This window comes from Pituophis catenifer, unplaced genomic scaffold (genome assembly GCF_029215685.1).
Source record: "Pituophis catenifer annectens isolate HBS135680 unplaced genomic scaffold, rPitCat1.0.hap2 SCAF_7, whole genome shotgun sequence".
Taxonomy (NCBI): Eukaryota; Metazoa; Chordata; class Lepidosauria; order Squamata; family Colubridae; genus Pituophis; species Pituophis catenifer.
Window position 1 is genome coordinate 89,932,729 of NW_027256887.1, and position 19,314 is coordinate 89,952,042.

The window sequence follows — 19,314 nt, forward strand, 5'->3', positions numbered from 1 at the left end:
GGCCCCGCTGCCCCTCTCCAGAGGAGAAGCAGCCACTCTTGAGGGCACCTTCCAGTCACCAAAGGCAGCCGCAGCTGTCCACAGAAAAGCCACCGCAACCTCTTCCTCATGGTTCGGCTTTCAGCTTTGCAAGGGGACGCCCCCCCCCCCACCACCACCACAAGGTTCACCTGGAAGGGGAGACAGCAGGGAAGACGGCCTTGGCTGCCTGTCCAGCCGGCTGCAGGCTCACCCTTTGTGAAAACGCTCAACTCCTCCCCTGCAGCACCCCGGACCCCAGTGCGAGTCCCGTCCTGCTTAGCAAGCTCCCTCATCTGCTTCTGCCTTCGCTTCCCCAGCTGCCACAAGAGGCTTGGCCGTGGCTGCCCTCCTCTCCTGTCGCGCTTAAACTGGCTGCTTGGCAAGAAGGACCCGCTTGTGCCCCGTCGGCGTCCCTGGCCTTGGCACCTCCCCAGCTGGAGCGAAGCATGTTGCTTGCATGCCCCAGCTTGCCCGTCCCTGGTTCGGATTGCACCCTCCACCCTCCACCCATCCTCAAGGACCTCACAGCAAACCTCTTCCTCCATTCCCAAAGCCATCCCAGAGAAGGCTGGCGGGGCTCCTGGGGGGGGAGTCCTCCTGAGACCCCCCCCCTCCACCAGGTGTGAGCCTCAGCTGCCCCAGACAGACTGTGATTTTTCTCATGACTCCTCAGTGACTTTTGTTACCTCTGGATAAAGTTGGGTCAGGAGGTTTTGCTTTGAGATTTTCTTAAGGTTGCTGGCTTTCCGTTGGGGTCTTGATGTGGTCCTTTAATTCCCCGCCCCCCCCGAGATGCCCATTCACCTCTCTGGGCTTTGGAAACAAGCAGGGACCCCTGCGCCCCTCCCCCCCAGCCGCCTCTGAAGGGCCAGGAGCTCCTGCAGCTGCTGCCTGGTGGGGCCAGAAACAAGCAGAGCTCCCAGCTCTGCGTCCCAGGACAAAATGCCCACGGCCTCACCCCAACCCCCACCTGTCCCCTTCCCATGCCCCCCCTGCTGCTGCCCCCCTTGGTTTGGCTGAAGGTTTATTAATTGACAGGGTCAGTTTGACGTCACCCCTTATTTTATACCGATTTCCTGAGGAAGTCCGTCTTCTGCAGAGTAAGGGAGGCTTGACTCACTCACCTCCTGACCCGATGTTGTGATAACGCCCCCCCCACACACAGAGATCTATGTTTCTTATATTATTATTATTATTACTATTATTATTATTATTATTATGTAATAAATTTATAAGAAATCACTGGACTGTTGTTTGGTTATTGCTGCTATTGAGAGGTGGTGTCAGACCTGCCTCAGCTTGGGCTTCTAAGTAAAAACGATCCTTAACTCCATTTGTTGAGAAAGGTATAGTTTACAAGAAGTGGATTACAGTAGCGTAAAACTGAAGAGTTCACGCCAGATTTTTGCCAGTTAAACTTTCCTCCCTTGGTCTCTTCCCATTGTTTGTCTCTCCTTGTCCAATCAAGTGTAAAAGAGATGTTTTTGAAACAGTCACTCTACGTGGTAGCATTCTTCTCCTTGCAGACGTGTAAGTTCTCACAGTTCAGTGTCAGTTTCCCCCAGGCCTTCTCCCTCCCTTCCAGCCTCCCACCCCCGGGATTCTTGGCAGACCGGCAGTAAGTTCTGACAAGTGGGATTCAATGCTAGGACAGTACAGATAGTCCTCGCTTGAACATCTATTTGATAAGTGACTGTTCAAAGTTACAAAAGCAGTGAAAAAAATAACTTATAACTGGTCCTCGCACTTATGACCATTGCAGCATCTCCACATGATCAAAATTCAGGTGCTTGGCAAACCAACGTGTATTTACGGTTGTTGCAGTGTCCCAGGGTCACATGATCCAGCCAGCTTCCAACCAACAAAGGCAACGGGGGAAGCTGGATTCACTTAACAATTGCAGCGTTAAACAATTGTGGCCAAAAAAAGGAAAATAAACGTGAGTGTGACTGCCTTGCTTAACAGTGGAAATTCTGGTCCCAGTTGCACTCATCGTCAGCCCTGCCCCAGCTTAGACATTGAGGAAAGAACGACCCTCGACTCCCATTTGTTTGAAGCGAGAGGCACTTGGACTAAAGTTAAGTGGTTGCAGTGAAAGTGAAGCTAGATCTGACTATTCCCAGGCAAAGGTTACCCTTTCCCCCCTGTCCCTGGCCCTTCCCCTTTGGACCAGGCCATCGGTGTCCAGTGGGATGCTCTTTCGATGCCTTGGGAACAGCTCAGGCGTTTGGCATCTCTCACTCTGGTTTTGCATTCGGTTCCCGGGCCGCGTGTCCTTGGAGGCTGGCTCATTCCGGTTTGGCACCTGTGGTTCTTGTCATGCCACCCCCTCTGCTGCTTATCTTCCCCTTCTCAGGCCCACATCTTGCTGCCCCCAATGCTTCCCCCCCTCCCTCCCTTGCAATTGATGGAGCTGAAGAGGGCGGGTCTGACCGTCATCGGATGAGGCCTCCCTGTCCAGGTGTCCAGACCTTGCCCTGCACAGGTACCCGTTTAAAGGCACCCATAAATGAGGGCTGTGGGGAGCCAGCGCTAGTCTGCTCAACAACCGGTTGCCCATCGGCACTCATTAAGTGAGTTTTTCCCCATTTTACGACCTTTCTTGCCAACAGCTGTTAAGTGAATCACTGCAGTTAAGTTAGCAACATGGTTGTTAAGTGAATCCCCCCTTGACTTTGCTGGTCAGAAGGTCGCCAAAGGGGATCGTGTAATCCCAGGACACTGCAACCGTCGTAAGTACAGGCCAGTTGCCAAGCCTCTGGATTTGGACCATGTGACCCTGGGGATGCTGCAAAGGTAGCTGAGGAGGAGAAAGGGCCGTGTCACTTTTTCCAGGGCCTCCTTTGTAACTGAACGGTCACTAAACGAAGTGCTATGTATACGTGCACCACGGGGCCACCCCTCCCCCCGCCTGCAAGCAGAGCCTGAAGATGCCCTGGGGTGAGGCTCCCATTTTAGCCCCAAGCCAGGCGCAGGGCTCCCACGGGGCTGCTGGGGGTCCCTTACAACCCCAGCAGCTGCCATTGGCCTCACGGCTGCCTTTCAGGCCAGGCCAATCAACCCATCGGAAGAGAGCTGGAAGGGGCCTGGGGGGTCTTCTAGCCCAACCCCCTGCTCAAGCAGGAGACCCTCTTAAAAGCCTCCAGGGATGGAGCCCCCACAACCTCCGGAGGCAAAAGCTGCTCCACTGATTGATTGTCCTCCCTGTTAGGAAGTTGCTCCTTAGTTCCAGGTTGCTTCTCTCCGTTGCTTCTTGTTCTGGTGCTTTGGAAGATCATTTGACCCTCCTCTTCTTTGTGGCAGCCCCTCAAACACTGGAACGCTGCTCTCATGTGTGTCCCCCCCCCTCCCCAACCCTTCTTTTCTCCAGACTGGCCATGCCCAAATCCAGACCTCATGGATGCCCACCGACACTCGCAGGCGCCACAGTCACACAGCCTCGTGGTGACACCAAGCATATATTTTATTGAAAGTCCAACTCATGACAAGGCAGTGAGTAGGGAGGGTCCCTAGTCCGGTTTGTACAAGTCCCTGCTCCTGGTGGGTGAAGTTACAGATAAATATCGTTACATGAACAGACAGCAGTGGCCACTAACGCTCAGCTCGGACCGGGTCCAGGCAGGCGGGCTGGCAAGCAGATGCGTTCACCAGGCACAGCAGGGGCGTGGAGGGGGGCAGAGAGGAGAGCCAGGGAGGGGGGAGACTCCCGAGGGGCCTGCAGCCAGGCTGACCCCCTACCAGTGCCCTGGGGGCTCAGCAAAAGAAAACTAGCGGGGGGGGGGCTCCTGGGTTCTCTGCAAATGGTGATGCGTGGAGTAGTCCTTCCTCATCTCTTCACACCCTCCCCCACCAGAAGGGGCCTCCTAGCCACAGCAGGAGCAGAGGGAAGGAAGGAGCCCTCTGCACACACACCGCGAACAGGTGGTCCCCCATTTCCCCACTTCCGCCAAGGAGAAACACCCTGTGGGTTCCCGGCTGCCATGCAGCATGCGGGGGGGGTCTATCTTGCACTCCCCCCAACTCAGCTTTGCCCCTGGCAGGTGAGAATTAGCAGGAAAATATGCGGGGGTGGGGGTGGGGCGTAGGCAGGTGATGAGGGGGAGGTGTGCGCACACATACAGCCCCTCTTCCTGAAAAACTGATCTACGGAGCCAGAGCAGCGAGGCCAGGCAGAGCGGGGAATGGGGGAGGCATTGCCCTCCCCCACAAGAAGGAAGGGAGGGAGGCTGGCAGATGGAAGCCCTTTCCCCAGGCAAGCTCTTTCGAGGGAGGGGCCCATCGCTCCCAGCCTTCCTTCCAGCCCAAACAAGGGACCTCATACAAAGGCCGTAGTTCTTGGGAAGCCCCCCCCAAAACAAGCAGGAAAGCTATGCCTTCTCAGGGTCCTACTGCCCCCCTCGCACCCCCATTTCCTCCCTACCAAGCACCCTCTGAGAGGCTGGCCTCTGGCTGCTCCCCTGACCACACTGGGACATTGGGGGGGGGCAGGTGGGGAATTGGGAAAGGGGGAGAGAGGGCAAGATGCCCACCAGGCTAGCCTGGGCCCCAAAGCCCCCAATGCCAGGCCCCACTCGTGCAGGGAAGTCGTGGGCTCAGCTGCCTGGCAGGACTCAGGCTTCTGGGTCCGTCTCTCTGAAGGGGCGTGAAACCGGGGAGGGGGTGGGGCTGCCCTCCAGCTCACGTCCTACTCCAGGTATATGTCTTCTGTGGGGCAAGCAAACTCAAGGTGCTCCTGGTAGTATTCCTGAAAGGCGCGGCTACAAAGAGGAGGAAGAGCTGAGTTAGTAGTAACCCTGTTCAGTGGGGGAGAAGGCCACACACGCCTGCCCTCCCCCACTTACCTGGGAACCCCCAAGACAAAGGGGAGAGAGAGCCCACAGGCATGCACACATTCAGGACCCCTAATCCCACCTTTCTTTGGAGGAGACCAAACTCCCCCCCCCAGAGAAGAAACACGTAGCTTGGCACAACCTGTCCACAGGAGCCACGGAGGGTCTCCCACGGCACTCACTTCCACCCCCACCAGGTGTACTACTTGGGGTGGTGCCTAGCTCACACCAAGTCCCAGCAGTGTCCCAAGATAGGTGGGGCTGCCCCTGTGCCAATAGGTGCCGTGGGAGGGGCTGCTGCTGCTGCTCTTGAGACCCCCTCCCTGGGTGAGGTCATCTCTTTGGGCAAAGACGGGCTGAGGAGACTTGGGGTGCAAGGAACGGAATTGGTGCCATCCGAATCAGAAGGCCAGATCGTTCTCCACGCCCAAGAAGACCCCGCTTCACCCCTCTAGAGGGGCACAGCTGGATCCTTAGGAGCCTTCACCCGGCCCAACCCCACCAGCACCCCAGCAAAGGAGGGAGGGGCGGAATTGCTGCTGGGCCACCTGCTCTCCCAGTGGCAGGGCGAGACTGGGGGGCTCTGGGCACCTGGCACTGGCACTTTGGCCATCTTGCCAATTCGGGTCCCCCCAGCCTGAAGGGTTGCTCTGCCCTGAAGAGTTGGGGTGCCTGTTGCTGCTAGGACACCCTCCACCTCCTTGGGTGGCACCGACGTTGCTGGAGCAGCGCCTCCCTGCCCACTTACCCGACACACTCAGCCACAGGCCGCATGGACTCCTGCGAAACGAAGACGTGGCAGGCGAAGCGACTCAGGACGGGGTGCTTGGTGATGAACCCAAAATAGCTGCAGGAGAAGACCAGCAGTGGTGAGGCCAAGTGGGCAGAGCAGCCCCTGATCGCACAGCTGCCAAGGGGGAGGGGCAAGGGGCACGTCTGTCGAGCTGGGAGGGGCCGGGGGAAGGAAGGAAGGAAGGAAGGAAGGAAGGAAGGAAGGAAGGAAGGAAGGAAGGAAGGAAGGAAGGAAGGAAGGAAGGAAGGAAGGCAGCCATGTTTGCCCAAAAGAGCCTGGCCCACTGGCCGGTGCCAACCCTGCCTCCTTGGTTCTGCAGAGTGTCGGAGGCCGTACGACACCAGAGTCTCAAACCCATCCTGGCACCAGCAGCAGCACCAGCTCTGTGTGGCTTTGCCATTGCCCGCCTTTCCCGCCACAGAGCCTTGGCTGACCGGTGCCAGCAGCTGCCAGGGAGTGAGCAGACCCACAAGAGGGCTCCAGTGGCCCATTTGCAAAGAGAGAGGCCACCCACCACTGCTGCATTTCCCTCCACACGGGCAGAACCTGCCAATTCAGCCCGTGCCATCCCAAGCGGGCACCCCTTGCAGAAGGAGCCACTCACCAGCTATTGCGAGGATGGCAGCCGCAGAAGGAGACATTCTTCATCTGGAAGAAATGGCTGCAGCGCTCCAACTAGGAGGGAGGGAGGGAGGGAAGGAAGGAAAGGGGCAGTGAGGAGGCAGCCATGCCAGCCGCCCCTGCCCGGCCTTGAGTAGGAGGGCCTTTCCGAAGTCACTGTCATGGGCTGCCCATCTGACCTGGCCTTCTTGCCCACTCAGAGGCTACGTCCCCCACAATCCGTGGAGCTTGGCATGGGCGTTGGGGGCCCCACCAGCAAAAGAGCCAGCCAGCGCTGTGCCCCATAGGCTTCAAAATGGTCCCCGAGATTCTGGGCACAGCCCTGCCTCTGCCCATTGCACCTCTGGGACAAAGAGGTGGCCGAGAGAGGGGAATCCAGGCCATCGGTGGGGAAGGCCAAAAGAGCTGGCGGCCACCCCCCATCAAAGGTTTGACCCTCCTCTCCAGGGAACTGGGCAAGAGCCCAGCCTCCCACCAGTCAGAGCACAATGGCTGCGCCAACCTCCCTGCCAAGCCCTCCTGGCCTTGGACCAGGCCGTCCTGCAGCAGGCTTCACATGGTTAATAAGCTAACTAACATTTAGGTGTGGCCAAACTGAGTTTGCACAACCCCTTAGAGCCCCACCAGTCTCTCCAGCCAAAGCGGCTGAAGGCAGAGCCTGCGGTGACTCTGAGCAGGTGAGCAGAGAGTTTCTGCAGGTGGAAGGCAGGTAGAGTTGAGTCTGCAGCTGACAAGGCTGGCTCCTACTCGGAAGTAGCCCCCGCTCCCTTTCCAATGGCCCCCTCCCCTCCCCTCCCCTCCTCCCCACGGCAGACCCTCACCTCTTCGTCCTGACTGTATTCATTGACGGTCAGAATGAGTTTGATGCCCTGCAGGCTGATTTCCAGGTCACAGGTGGCTGGAGGCCTCAGGTGGACGGTCAGCTTCCGGGTGGTGGCAATCTGCAGAGAGGAGCAGAGCAGGGCTCCACCAACCCTGGCAAGTGGGACCCTGCACGGAGGACCCCTCCCCACAGGACTCACACACAGGTTGGCCTAAGCCTATTCGCTGGGCGGGAATAACCTGGGGTTCGGGTCAGGTGATGGGTACCCGGACATCCCAGGGCAGGGAGCACGCGTGTTAAGCATCACGCAAGGCTTCCTTCCAGCATTGGCTCAGCCCGGGGCCTCCCCCAGGGCAGCTGGAAGGAGACCATCAGCCCCGAAAAAGGACTGGCAGAAACGGGAGGCCACCCGATCATTCTCTACACACCACGACTCTCACAATCGGAATCTGCCATGGAAACCTGGACAGCAATTAGTCAGAGAAGGTTCCGGTGGCAGGAAGGGGTGACTTCTAGCCAGGTCTGTTTAAACTGGAGCCTGGTCCAGGGCAAGATCCCCCTGGCTCTGCTCTCCCAAGGAGAAGCTGGACAGCCGGATCCATAGGAACCATGGGGGTTATTGCCAATATTGGCAACACAAAAGTTGGTTGAGCCTATCAACGGGGACCGTGGGAACATCCCAGAAACCTGGTGAGAGAAGGCCCCTCCGAAGGTGCCCTGGAAGCCTGTAAGAACTACGTCCCCTTGAGGGCAGTGCTGCCCAATGACTAAGTGACCTAAAGATCCGGCCACAGTAACCGCTCATACACCATTTAATTGTATTCATCGCTCATATTGGGTTTTTTAAAATAATTCACTGTAATCCCAAAGGTGCTTATTCAAAAGGCAACTGGACTTTCTTGGTTTTTTTCCTTGAAGACATTTCACTTCCCACCCGAGAAGCTTCTTCCGTTCTAAAGAAGTTCTTCAATTCTGAAGAACTGAAGAAGCTTCTTGAATGAGAAGCGAAACGTTTTCCAAGAAAAAAACCAAGAAAGTCCGGTTGCCTTTTTTTAAAAAAAACCTTTAGGACAACCCTGATCTGGATGACTGAATTGCCATAGAAATGATACACATTTTACGTGCTGTTTTTGTGAATCTTGTGCACTAATGCCATATTCTGTTACCCCCATTGAAAGGAATAAAATTGAAGAAGCTGGAAGAAGGCTGCTGGCTCTTGCGCTTAGGGCGGTGCAGGCCCAGCCCCGCTAAGGCAGCCTGGGCACCCAGACCCCTCAGCGCCCCACGGGACTCACCTTCTGCATGGCTGCACACAGAATGCCGTTGCCCTGATGGTAGGGCACCTCCACCGAGCCCAGGAACTGGACGTTGAAGTGCTCCACCCAGCAGGGGTTCCGCTTCAGCCCTGGGAGGAATGCCCAGAGTCACATCTGGCCTGGCCTCCTGCAGGGACGCGTCCCCCGCCTCTGGCACCCCCCACCCATGGAGGACCATGCCAAAAAGGGAGGTGAGTCCGGAAGGAGGCCACAGGACCCCTCTTGGGCCCATTTTCCACCACCTTCATCTCCTTAGGGACCTCTGGATGGGGAGGCCCCCAGGACCCCCCAAGTCTCGATCTGGCTTTGCAAGGCTGCGTTTTTAGGCTGCAAAGTCCTCGTGGCAGAGCCCTGCGTTTCCATCTCACGTCACAAGGTCCTGAAAGTACCAAAACTACGGATCTGGTATTCAAACACAAGCCGGCCGTGAGCGGCAGCAGCCAAAAAAGCTAATACAATCCTCGGTTGCATAAACAGAGGCATAGAATCACAATCACGTGAAGTATTAGTACCGCTTTTTAAAGTCTTACTGAGGCCACCCCTGGAATCCAGCATCCAGTTTTGGTCACCACATTAGAGAAAAGGTGTTGAGACTTTGGGAAAAGTGCAAGAAGAGCAACTAAGACGAGGAAAGGCCTGGAGACTAACACATGAAGAAAGATGGCAGGACCCGGGCACGGCCAGTCCAGAGAAAAGAAGGGCTGAGGGGGACATGATAGCAGCCTTCCAGTACCTGAGGCAAAGTATTTGCCCCAAAGAGGAGGGGGTCAACAAGGGGTGGGTTGCCCCTGGTTCAGACTGGTTCGCAAAAACCGGTAGTAAAACCAGCGGGAGATTCCGCCCACTGACCCGGATGTCATCGTGGTGATCTGGGCATATGCACTGCGGGCGTGATGCAAGCCGGTAGTAACGGTAAGTAGAGCCAGGGGTGAAATGCTCCCAGTTCAGACCGGATCGCCCGGTCCAGCAGCGATGGAGGCGGGTGGTTTGGAGAACCGGTAGCAAAAATCCCTGCGCCCCCCCACCCCCATGCCCCACTGAGCTGCATGATCGTCAGAGGCTTTTTTTTAAAAAAAAGCTTTTTTTCTACGATGTCTTCAGCTGAAAAAATGCTTTTAAAAGTAAAAAAAAAAAAAGCCTCTGCCAATCAAGAAACTCAGCTGGGGTCATCAGAGCCTTTTGAAAGAGGTTGTAGAAAAAATGGTTTTAAAAGTAAAAAAAAAAAAATGGGCCACGCCCACCCAGTCACATTACCCCCACCCCACCAAGCCACGCCCACAGAACCGGTTGTAACAAATTTTAAATTTCACCACTGGGTCAACCGATTCTCCCAAACACCCAAAGGCCGGACAAGAAGCAACGGATGGAAACTGATCAAGGAGAGAAGCAACCTGGAACTAGGGAGAAACTTCCTGACAGTGAGGACAATTAACCAGTGGAATGGAAGTTGCCTCCAGGAGTTGTGGGGGCTCCAACACTCACAGCGTGTTGAAGAAGAGACTGGACAGCCCTTTTTCTGAAAGGGTGGAGGGTCTCCTGCTTGAGCAGGGGGTTGGACTAGAAGACCTCCAAGGTCCCTTCCAGCTCTCTTCTGCTGTTGTTAAGCAGGACCTGGCTGGTCCTTGTGGTCAGCACTCAAGGCAGGAGACCCTCTCCCATCTCTTAACCCCTGGCATGTATGTCTGGAAAGTCCACCATGGAGGTGGGAGCAGGGATGGCCAACCTGCAAGGCTCTCTTGTCTTTCTGCCTCATCCCGGTCCCCCCTTCTGAGCCTCAGCACCCAGAAAGAGCAACTCCCCACCCCCACCCCCCCACCCCCCACCCCCGAGGTGCTTCCTCCTCTCAGCCCAGCCCCAGCAGCCAGCGAGCAAGAGACCGGGCCCAGCGGGCACTCTGTGGGTCCGTGGGTTGCTGCTACGCTACCAGGCACACCGGGAGCAGCTACAGAGGAAGCGAGGCAGGTTCTCCCCCTTCGCCCTCCCCGTCCCCTGCGGCGTACCTGCCATGTCCCTGGCCTGGCTCACCACCTCATGGGCATAGAAGGCCGGGAAAATGCCACGCTCCCCCGTGCGCATGTTGTAGCCCCGGTACCAGTAGTCGTCCTCCTCCAGCTCCACCAGGATTGGGTCGTCCACGTCCAGCTCCAGCTCGTCTTCGTGGCGAGGGATGAACCTGGAAGAGAGAACAGCCCCAGGGGGCATTTCAGGAGGCCAGCCTGCCCCCTCCGCTCTTTTCTGCCCTGGCCGACAGCCATTAACACGAGCACCCCCGAAGGTGCTTTTTTCCAACAGGCACCCGGACTTTCTTATGTTTTTTTCCTTGAAAACATTTCGCTTCTCATCCAAGAAGCTTCTTCAGTTCTAGCTGAAGCTAGAACTGAAGAAGCTTCTTGGATGAGAAGCGAAATGTTTTCAAGGAAAAAAACACAAGACAGTCTGGATGCCTGTTGGAAAAAAGCACTTTTGGGACAACCATGTCCTGGTTGAGTGACAATCTCTGTGGACATTGAACACCGACACGCCACCCCACTTGGCGTGGAGAGTAAAGGCCTCTGGCAGGAGATGTCAAGTGAGACCGGCCCAACCCAGCGGGCAGTTGGAGGCCCTAAATACGGAGGAGAGACACCCTGCAGGTGGCCAGAGGGCCCTCTTGAGGCCTTGCTGTCATACCTAGGAGGCGGTCAAGGGGCTGAACGTCGCTTCTTCGCCGGGCTTCTGCCTCCCCTCCCAAACTCCCTGCCCTGGATCAGTCCAGGAGGAGCACCCCAGGTGAGTCTCCTCCCACAACTCACCTGAACACAGCTCGGTGGGTCTGTTCTCTCTCCTCTCCGTTCACCATGCAAGAAAACAGACCGAAGGACTCCGTGCCTGGGGGCAGAGAACGCATCGCTGGGGAAGCCCAATCAGAGGAAATGGGGGGGGGAGTGGGGAGTCTGGCTGCTCAAAGGGGGGACCAGCCAGGGCAGGGGAAGCCAGCAACCTCCGGGAGGACAAATGCCCATCACGCGGGTACAGCAGGAGGCACTGGCTGAGCCAGCAAAATAAGCTGGAGGAGACAGCAAAGGCTGGAGTTTTGGGGACCAAGGAAAATACGGGCAGTCCTTGACTTATGACCACAATTGAGCCCGAATTTCTATTGCTAAGTGAGACATTTATTAAGGGAGTTTCGCCCTGTTTTACAACTTTCCTTGCTTGAAGTGAATCATTGTTGGTTTTCAGTTAGCGTCACAAGTGTTAAGTGACTCTGGATTCCCCCTGGACTTTGCTAGTCAGCAGGTCACAAAAGGGGATCAAATGACCCTCCCCAAGCATCATAAACATGAGTCAGTTGCCAATCGATGGTCATAAGTGGGGGAAACGGTCATAAGTCACTTTTTTAAGTGATGTTGTAACCTTGAACTGTCACTAAATGAATGGTTGTACGTCGAGGACTGCCCGTACATGCAAAGGCACGGAAGGGGCTGAATGCCACAGTTGCTGTTCCGGTCTCCTCAAAAGCCTCGCTTTCCCACCCCGGTTTCCCACTTTCACCCGTCACTCACTGGAGGAGCGGGAGGTGCTGTTGACAAAGACATTGAGGAACTTCTTGGAGAAGTGGAGGTCGGCCTCCGGGGAGGAGTCCTCCGAGGAGGAGCTGCGCCCGTCAGGAGCCCCCAGCCCTTCCCCAAAGTCACTGGCGGCGTCCTCCGGGTCGGTGGCGTCGCAGGCGCGGAGCAGCTCGCTGTCGTCGCTCAGCACAGAAGTGCATCGCCTGAGGCTGACCAGCTCCAGCTGGGTGTTCTCGTCCACCACCAGGGTGTACTTGACCGAGTCGTAGGCCAGGGAGTCGTCCAGCATCACCGCGGGCGGCGGGAGGGAGAGCTCCTGGCTGAAAGGGGACCCTTTCAGGCTGCCCAGGCAGGGCACCATGTCCTCTTCAGGGGAATAGGACAGGCTGAAGCAGCGGTTGGTCTTGGCAGTGGAGACATCCAGGCCTTCCTTGGGTTCTAACCGGATGTCATCGATCATGTCGTTGTCCTCCAAGATGCCCGAGTCCAGGTCCCCATCGATGGCACCTTCCTCCTCCTCTTCCTCCTCCTCCTCCTCCGTAGTTGGGTCAGCCTTGCCGGAGGGCTCCGTGGGAGGGAGGATTTTGGTGGCAACAGGGTTGACGCAGCAGCCGGAGTAGGGCCGCCCTGGGAAGACGGGCGCAATGACGTCATTGGTGGAGTTGCTCATGAGCAGGTAGGGCCCCGTGTGCCCTGCCTGAGGGCCCTTCTCCACTGCAGGCTGGGCCCCCAGCGGCTTCTCCTCCTCGGCCCCCTGCAGCGAGCAGCGCAGCGTCTCCATGTCCACCAGCTCGATGCTCTGTTGGGGGCAGGGCTGGGGGTCATTCAGGGCCTCGTTGGGCATCTCCGGCTCCAGGTCGGAGGCCGGAGAAATGGTGTCGGAGAGGGAGTGAGCAGCCGGGAAGCATTCGTCGGCACACTTGATGGGATAGGAGCCCTCTGAGATCATTTTATTCACCAGGTTGCTGAGCAGCCACGGAGAGTCCGAATCCTCACTCAGGTCAGGTTCCGACTCCGAGTCCGATTCAGAATCATATTCGCTGTTCCCTTCCTCTTCTGCCCCGTCGCACAGGAGCTGATGCCCCACTGGCAGGTAAAAGGACCGCCGCAGGCTTTCCAGACTGTGGTCAGGGTTGATCTCCAGCTCCAGATGGCCTGAAGGAGGCAGCTCAGTCTGGTCGACGGGCACCGAGGGGTCTTCGTAGAACTCCTCTATTTTGAGGGGCGGCAGGCTCTCCTCTGTGGGCAGCCGCGTGCCCTCCTCTTCTTTCTTGGCATCCAGCAGGAGGGCATCTTTCAGGCCCATCACGCCCGGGGCATCCAGGTCCGCCTCCAGGTCAGCCTCGGAGCCCGGGGAGCTGGCCTCCTCAATGGAATTGGTGAGGTGGGAGGACCGGCCACTGCTGCTCTCACTGCTCACGTCCAGCTCTGTTTCGGAGATGCTGGAAATCATGTTGCTAGCCAAGCGGCTCCCGTTCGATGCGAAGGCTGCCTCAATTTCCCCCTCCACGTCGGAGTCGGAGCTGGGGGAGCTGAGGTCCTCGCAGTGCTGGGTGCATGGGGGGAAGGCCTTGGAGGTCCGGCTGGTGAGATCGGCCTCTATGCCGGGGTCCGAGGAGGGAGATGTGGTATCGGAGGAGGCAGAGGGCAGTCCTCGCAAAGTGCCCTCTCCTTCGGAGCTCAGTGGGGCAGCCACTTCTCGTACTGGGCTTGCGTGGGGTTCTACGGACTCTCCGGGTGCACCATCCCTCGGGCGCTTGGTAGGCTCGCCCTGAGAGAGCGGGGCACGGACCCCACCCACGGGGGCTCTGTGCCCTGCTGGCTCCCCAGCCAAGCAGGCTCTCTCCTCTTTCTCCTGGCACGCCACAGCATCCCTCTGAAACTGGGCACAGTAGCTCTCCGTGGCGGGGGATCTGTGAGGGCTGCGGCTGTGGGGCTGGGAGGCGGAACTGAGGGGTGGAGGGCTGCTCCGAGCTTCAGGAGGTTTTCCGGATGTTGCGCTGGTCAAGACAGAAGGAGGCTGCAGGCCGGCCTCCCTGGAGACAACGTTCATGTTATAATCCTCCCCCCCAGGGGGGCCTCTCTGCAGACCCTGGCTATTGCCTTCGGCATCGAAAAGGGGGGGCTTGCCAGGGGCCTGGGACACAGCCGGCCCTTTGCTGCTCTGGCCATCCCTGCAGGGTCCGTCCTGGAGACAAGCGTGCAAGGGAGACGGTCGCTCTGTGGAGGAAAGACAGCGGATCCGTTTAGGCCTTGAAAAATTCAGCCATTTTACGCTCTTATCAAAAGTCTGGAAACTGAATCAAAGGCAGCATCCTGATCCTATGAGAGCCAAGGGGATCTTTTTTCCCCTTTTTTGACCCAAAATAAAGGAATCTGTCAGCACAACCCGGTGGGAATCTTCAGCCCATTTTTTAATCAGTAACATCTGGTAGAAGAAGGCCTGAAATGCCCTTAATGCAGTTTAGTGCTCCCCCCCAGATGGCTGGAAGGGAGGAGGAAGGGCAGGGAAGGGTGCTGCCCCCCACCCATCACTGGTCCTCACCCCACTCTCCTGCCAGCTCTGGTAGGAAGGCAGCTGCCGAATTTGGGCTGGGCGTCTGGCCACAGATGGGTCAGTCAACCTGTAGTTGCCCACCGTTCTCCCTGTTGGGGAGGGGGTCGCTCAGCTTCAAACCACTCTGCGTTTTCCAGACCCCAGGGCTTCTGGGGCCCCCTCAGTAGAGACATGGGGAGGAGATGCCAGCAGGGGAATTCCATCAAGTAAACCCAGGCTGGTTACTCGTTGTGAGCTGAGCTGCTTTGTCTTTTCAAGAGAAAAGGGGTTGAAATCTTTGCTTAATGTTAAAAAAGTTTCTCAGACAAGCCTTTGAGGCCGATTCCTCTCCCCAGCAGGGGCTGTTCCTGAGATGGGGGTTAAGCCCCCTGTGCAACCAGGATCTGAGCCGCCCACAAGCGGGCCGAATGAAAAGCCACCTGGGTCTTTGGCTCCCTAGAAGAAACGGGAGACCTCACCTGTGTGGGAGACCGAGGAGGAGGAAGAGGAGGAAGAAGACGAGTGCAGCAGGGTCTCCTGCCACGTGGCCCGCTGCAGGGGGGGAGCCACGTTGCAGCCACTGTTGTTGTTGTTGTTCAGGGAATCCTGGACGTGGGGGAGAAAAAGAACAGAGCAACTCAGTAGGGCAGCATCTAAGAGGAAAGTCCCCACTTTACAACTTGCCAGCTCGGCACATAGCTTGGCTGTCTTCAAGGCCCCGGATCAGAACCGGGGAAGCGCCAGAACTGGGACTCCATGGGAGCTGGCAAGGATACAGGTGCTGCTCCATGACCTTGGAGTCTTAGTGAACAACCAGCTAAATAGGAGCCAGCCGTGTGCGGCGGCAGTCAAAAAAGCCAACGCAATCCTAAACGGCATTAACCCAGATCAAGGGAGGTACTAATACCACTCTACAAAGCCTTAGTAAGGCCACACCAGGGGTGGGTTCTACTTACCTTTACTACCGGTTTGCAACGGGGCCACGCACACGCGCTCTTCTGCGCAAGCAGAGAAGCATTTTCATGACATCAGGGTCAGTGGGCGGAGCCTCCCGCCGGTTTTACTACCGGTTCTATAGAACCGGTGCGAACTGGGGGCAACCTACCTCTGGGCCACACCTAGACTACTAGATCCAGTTTTGGTCCCCACACTATAAAAAAATGTTGAGACTCTAGAAAAAGTGCAGAGAAGAGCAACCAGGATGATTAGGAGACTAGAGGCTAAAACATACGATGAACGGTTGCAGGAACTGGGCCTGGCTACTCTGGTGAAGAGAAGGACATTTTCTGACCGTGAGAACAATCAACCCATGGAACAGAAGTTGTGGCAGCTTCATCACTGGAGGCTTTCAAGAAGAGATTGGACTGCCATCTGTCAGAAATGGTGTAGGGTCTCCTGCTTGGGCAGGGGGTTGGACTAGATGACCTCCAAGGTCCCTTCCAACTCATCTGTTAATCTTATCTAATCTAAAACCTCCTGCAGGACTTTTAAATTCAGAATTGAAATTTTTGATGGAGTATAATGTCATGCAATAGAGTGTCTCCAGCTTGGGTTTTTATCTTTGGGGTGATTTGAACAATATTACGACTTTAGCTTTAGGGTTAGCATTATTCCACTCGATACAGAGCTCTCCAAATTTGGCCACTTTAAGACTTGTGGACTTATTGTGGGAGTTGAAATCCACGAGTCTTAAAGTGGCCAAGTGTGAAGACTCCTGTGCGAGAATATTCTCTACAGAACTGACACCTTAGCAGGCCACCCAGGATGATGCTTCATCTTTTTAATCCACTGTTTCTTTGACTGCTTGTTTGATGCAACTCTTGGACGAAGAAAGGATTGATTGACTGAATTGGTGACCCTCAAGCAACCGTTGATTTTCAGTGATTTTTCTAAAGCCCCTCCTGGGTTGCTCTGCCCCAGTCAGCATACAGCACTGCTTTTGTGTCTCGGTTCGTCTAACAACTTCCACAATCTATCATCACATTTGGGAACTTAAGACACGTTGGTATGGCAACTGCCTTGCTTTTACCCCAATTTTATTCTTCCTTTTTTAATACCTTTTTTATAAAATGGATGGTAATGTCTTTCTCAACTCACTGGATCCTCACCAAATTGTTTGCATTTCCTTCTCACAATTGCTACAGTTTTGATTTAGCTACAATTACGTGGCCGTCCGTCCCTTACGACTGGGAAGATTGCAAACCTCCAATTCCTTTAATCAGAGGTTTCCTCCTCCTCATTCAATGCTGATTTGGGCTTAGAAAGAAGCTGCTGCTTAGTCAGTTATGTGGCTTTAATTACTGGGTGCTTCTAATAATTCTTTTTCCCTTCCTAAATGCTAGGTCTCCACAAAATGCGAGGTCTTTCTTTATAAAACAAGGGAAGTGAGGACAAGAAATGAGTAATTTCCCCATTGCAAACGTCTGTGGAGCTTCTCAGTCATCCGGGTCACAGTGGCCCCAAAGGGCAACTGGACTTCCTGGTTTTGCTTCCCATCATGAGATGCAGGGTTCTTCTGCCTCCTGGCTGCAGATCTGACCATTCTTGTTTCATGGGGGCGTGCAGAAGCGCACCAGCCTCCCTGTCCTACTGTCCCCATTTATTTGTACTCGTTTCCTGTCTTCATGCCCATGTTTATACTTATACCTGTTATCCTGTACATGTTCGACAAATAAATAAACAAAATAAAATAAAATGTCCTGGACAGCAACATCTTGAGCATAAGTTATCTTGAAAGGATTCGGGCTAAGCACCCCTTATCCTCCAGGAACCTAAGTGGATCTTTCTTCTCGGGCCCAGCTGGGTTTTCCCTGCCTGCTGACAAACCGCAAGTGGCACCTTGAACTGCCGCATTGGGTACCGTTTTAACTTGTTCAGGTGATGTTCTGCCATCTCCTGCAGCTTTCTTGGTGGCCCTAGTGCCATGTTTCTGTAGATCAGCCCTTTGGTCAGTACAATTTGGTGCCTGCTTTTCGTGTAAAGAGGAAGTTCCTTGTTTATTCTCCATATTTTCCTTACTTAGCATTTGTTTTATTCTAACTAAAAGAACCCAGTAATTAAAGCCACAAAACTGACTAAGAAGCAGCAGTGAATTTCTAATCCAGAACCAGTGCTGAATAGGAAGGAGGAAGAATAGTCATTTGTACATTAAGTGACAAACATTTGTCTGAAATGGAATAAGGTTTCAATAAAGGAGAATAATTGTAGCTCAGGATTGAAATGAGGTCCTTGGTGCTTTCTGAGCTTGGTGGTTTTCTTGAAAACGTTTCATGACCCAACTAGGTAATGTCCTCAGTGATAGTATAGTTATGGAGTTTCCTGCCTAAGAGGGGGTTGGACTAGAAGTCCTCCAAAGTCCCTTCCAACTCTGTGATTCTGTAACTTGGGGTTGGTTGGTTTGTCTGATGATCTGTTGGTTTGTTTCCTTGGCTGTCCATGATATTCTCAAGCATCTTCTCCAACACCAAAGTTGGAGGTATCAACACTCTAAAGAATGCTTGCTGAAACTGAATGTGTCTAGTTTAATGAAAATAAGGACCAGGATTGACATGTTATCAGTATTCCAGTATTTGAGGGGCTGTCAGAAAGAAGAGGGGGTCAAGTTATTTTCCAAAGGCCCTGAAGGCAGGACAAGAAGCAATGGCTGGAAACTCATCAAGGAGAGAAGCAACCTGGAATTAAGGAGAAACTTCCTGAGAGTGAGAACAATTAACCAGAGGAACGATTTGCCTCCAGAAGTTGTGGATGCTCCAACACTGGAGGCTTTTAAGAAGAGACTGGACAGCCATTGGTCTGAAATGGTATAGGGTCTCCTACTCAAGCAAAGGGTTGGGCTAGAAGACCTCCAAGGTCCCTTCCAACTCTGTTATTCTTCCTATCCTGCTTCTTTATTGTAGCTTTGGCTTCTATACAAATCTGTCATTCTACAGATGTGCTGGCTAAAACCTTGGCTGAGTCTTCTTCTGTTGCTGGTCGTATTTCAGTGGCTCTTCCATCGGTTCCTGGAGCCTTCTGGCATTATTAATGACCACGACTCTGGTCTAACTTTGTCTTCTAGGCAGCAGGTTCTTGTAAGGAGGACACATCTATGCCCCCCAGCCATGCCCCCCTCCCCCCATGATGCCAGTTTAGCAAGACCAGAGTAGGATCTATGCATTGGAAACGTGTCCATCTGTAAGGTTATTAATACGTTTGGCTTCTTCCAGGTAAACCATGTCCAGTTTGACAGATTCCCCTTCAGCTATTGGGATCAACCTGGACTCCTTGCATCTGAGCAGTCTTCTAGCTGCTAAGAAAGAGGGGATCAGCCCCCGCCCTGCACCCCCATTTGAAGGGGAGCGCTCCACAATCTTCTCCTGCCTCCTAGGAAGGCTTAGCCTAAAAACGGAGCTTCAGTCGGAAACCAGCTGAAAGTTAACATATCAGCAGATTAGAAGCCCAGAAGGGGGAGGTTTAATCTCAAGGGGGGGAGGGGATTAGTGATGGGCCTGTGACATAAACGGGAACAAAAATCCCGCAGGAGCTTAAGCAGCCTGAAGGTCAGGGGAGACCAGGCAGCCGGGAAGGACACCCAGCCGAGGCTTTCAAGGGACCCCGAAGCATCTCAAAAGTGGCCCTGGAGAAGAGTTTCCATGCTGCGTTGAAAAATGAAGAGGTATTAGATAAACAGCAGGGGAATCACATTTCTCTGCTTCTTTTGAAGGCTGCCCATTCAAGGCTCCCAGTGACACAACCAAATGACTTCTATTCTTAATCATTCTGTTTTAAGCCGTCCAGAGTCACTTAGAGTGAGTGGGCAGCCAGAGAAATCTTCTAAATAAATAAATA

The 19,314-nt window shown here is 54.8% G+C and overlaps 1 protein-coding gene across 1 annotated transcript in view; it reads right to left on the minus strand.

Annotated features, from left to right (window-relative positions):
* Positions 1-4,705: 4,705 nt before the first annotated feature.
* MAPK8IP2 (mitogen-activated protein kinase 8 interacting protein 2) overlaps positions 4,706-19,314 on the minus strand; it is a 31,647-nt gene continuing 17,038 nt past the window's right edge. The window contains exons 4-12 of the mRNA XM_070946958.1: positions 14,967-15,093; positions 11,946-14,171; positions 11,196-11,271; positions 10,404-10,576; positions 8,383-8,492; positions 7,086-7,205; positions 6,248-6,318; positions 5,599-5,697; positions 4,706-4,778 (exon numbers count right to left, since the gene is read on the minus strand). Coding sequence (XP_070803059.1) covers positions 4,706-4,778; positions 5,599-5,697; positions 6,248-6,318; positions 7,086-7,205; positions 8,383-8,492; positions 10,404-10,576; positions 11,196-11,271; positions 11,946-14,171; positions 14,967-15,093 — 3,075 coding nt within the window. The remainder of the gene's footprint in view (positions 4,779-5,598; positions 5,698-6,247; positions 6,319-7,085; positions 7,206-8,382; positions 8,493-10,403; positions 10,577-11,195; positions 11,272-11,945; positions 14,172-14,966; positions 15,094-19,314) is intronic.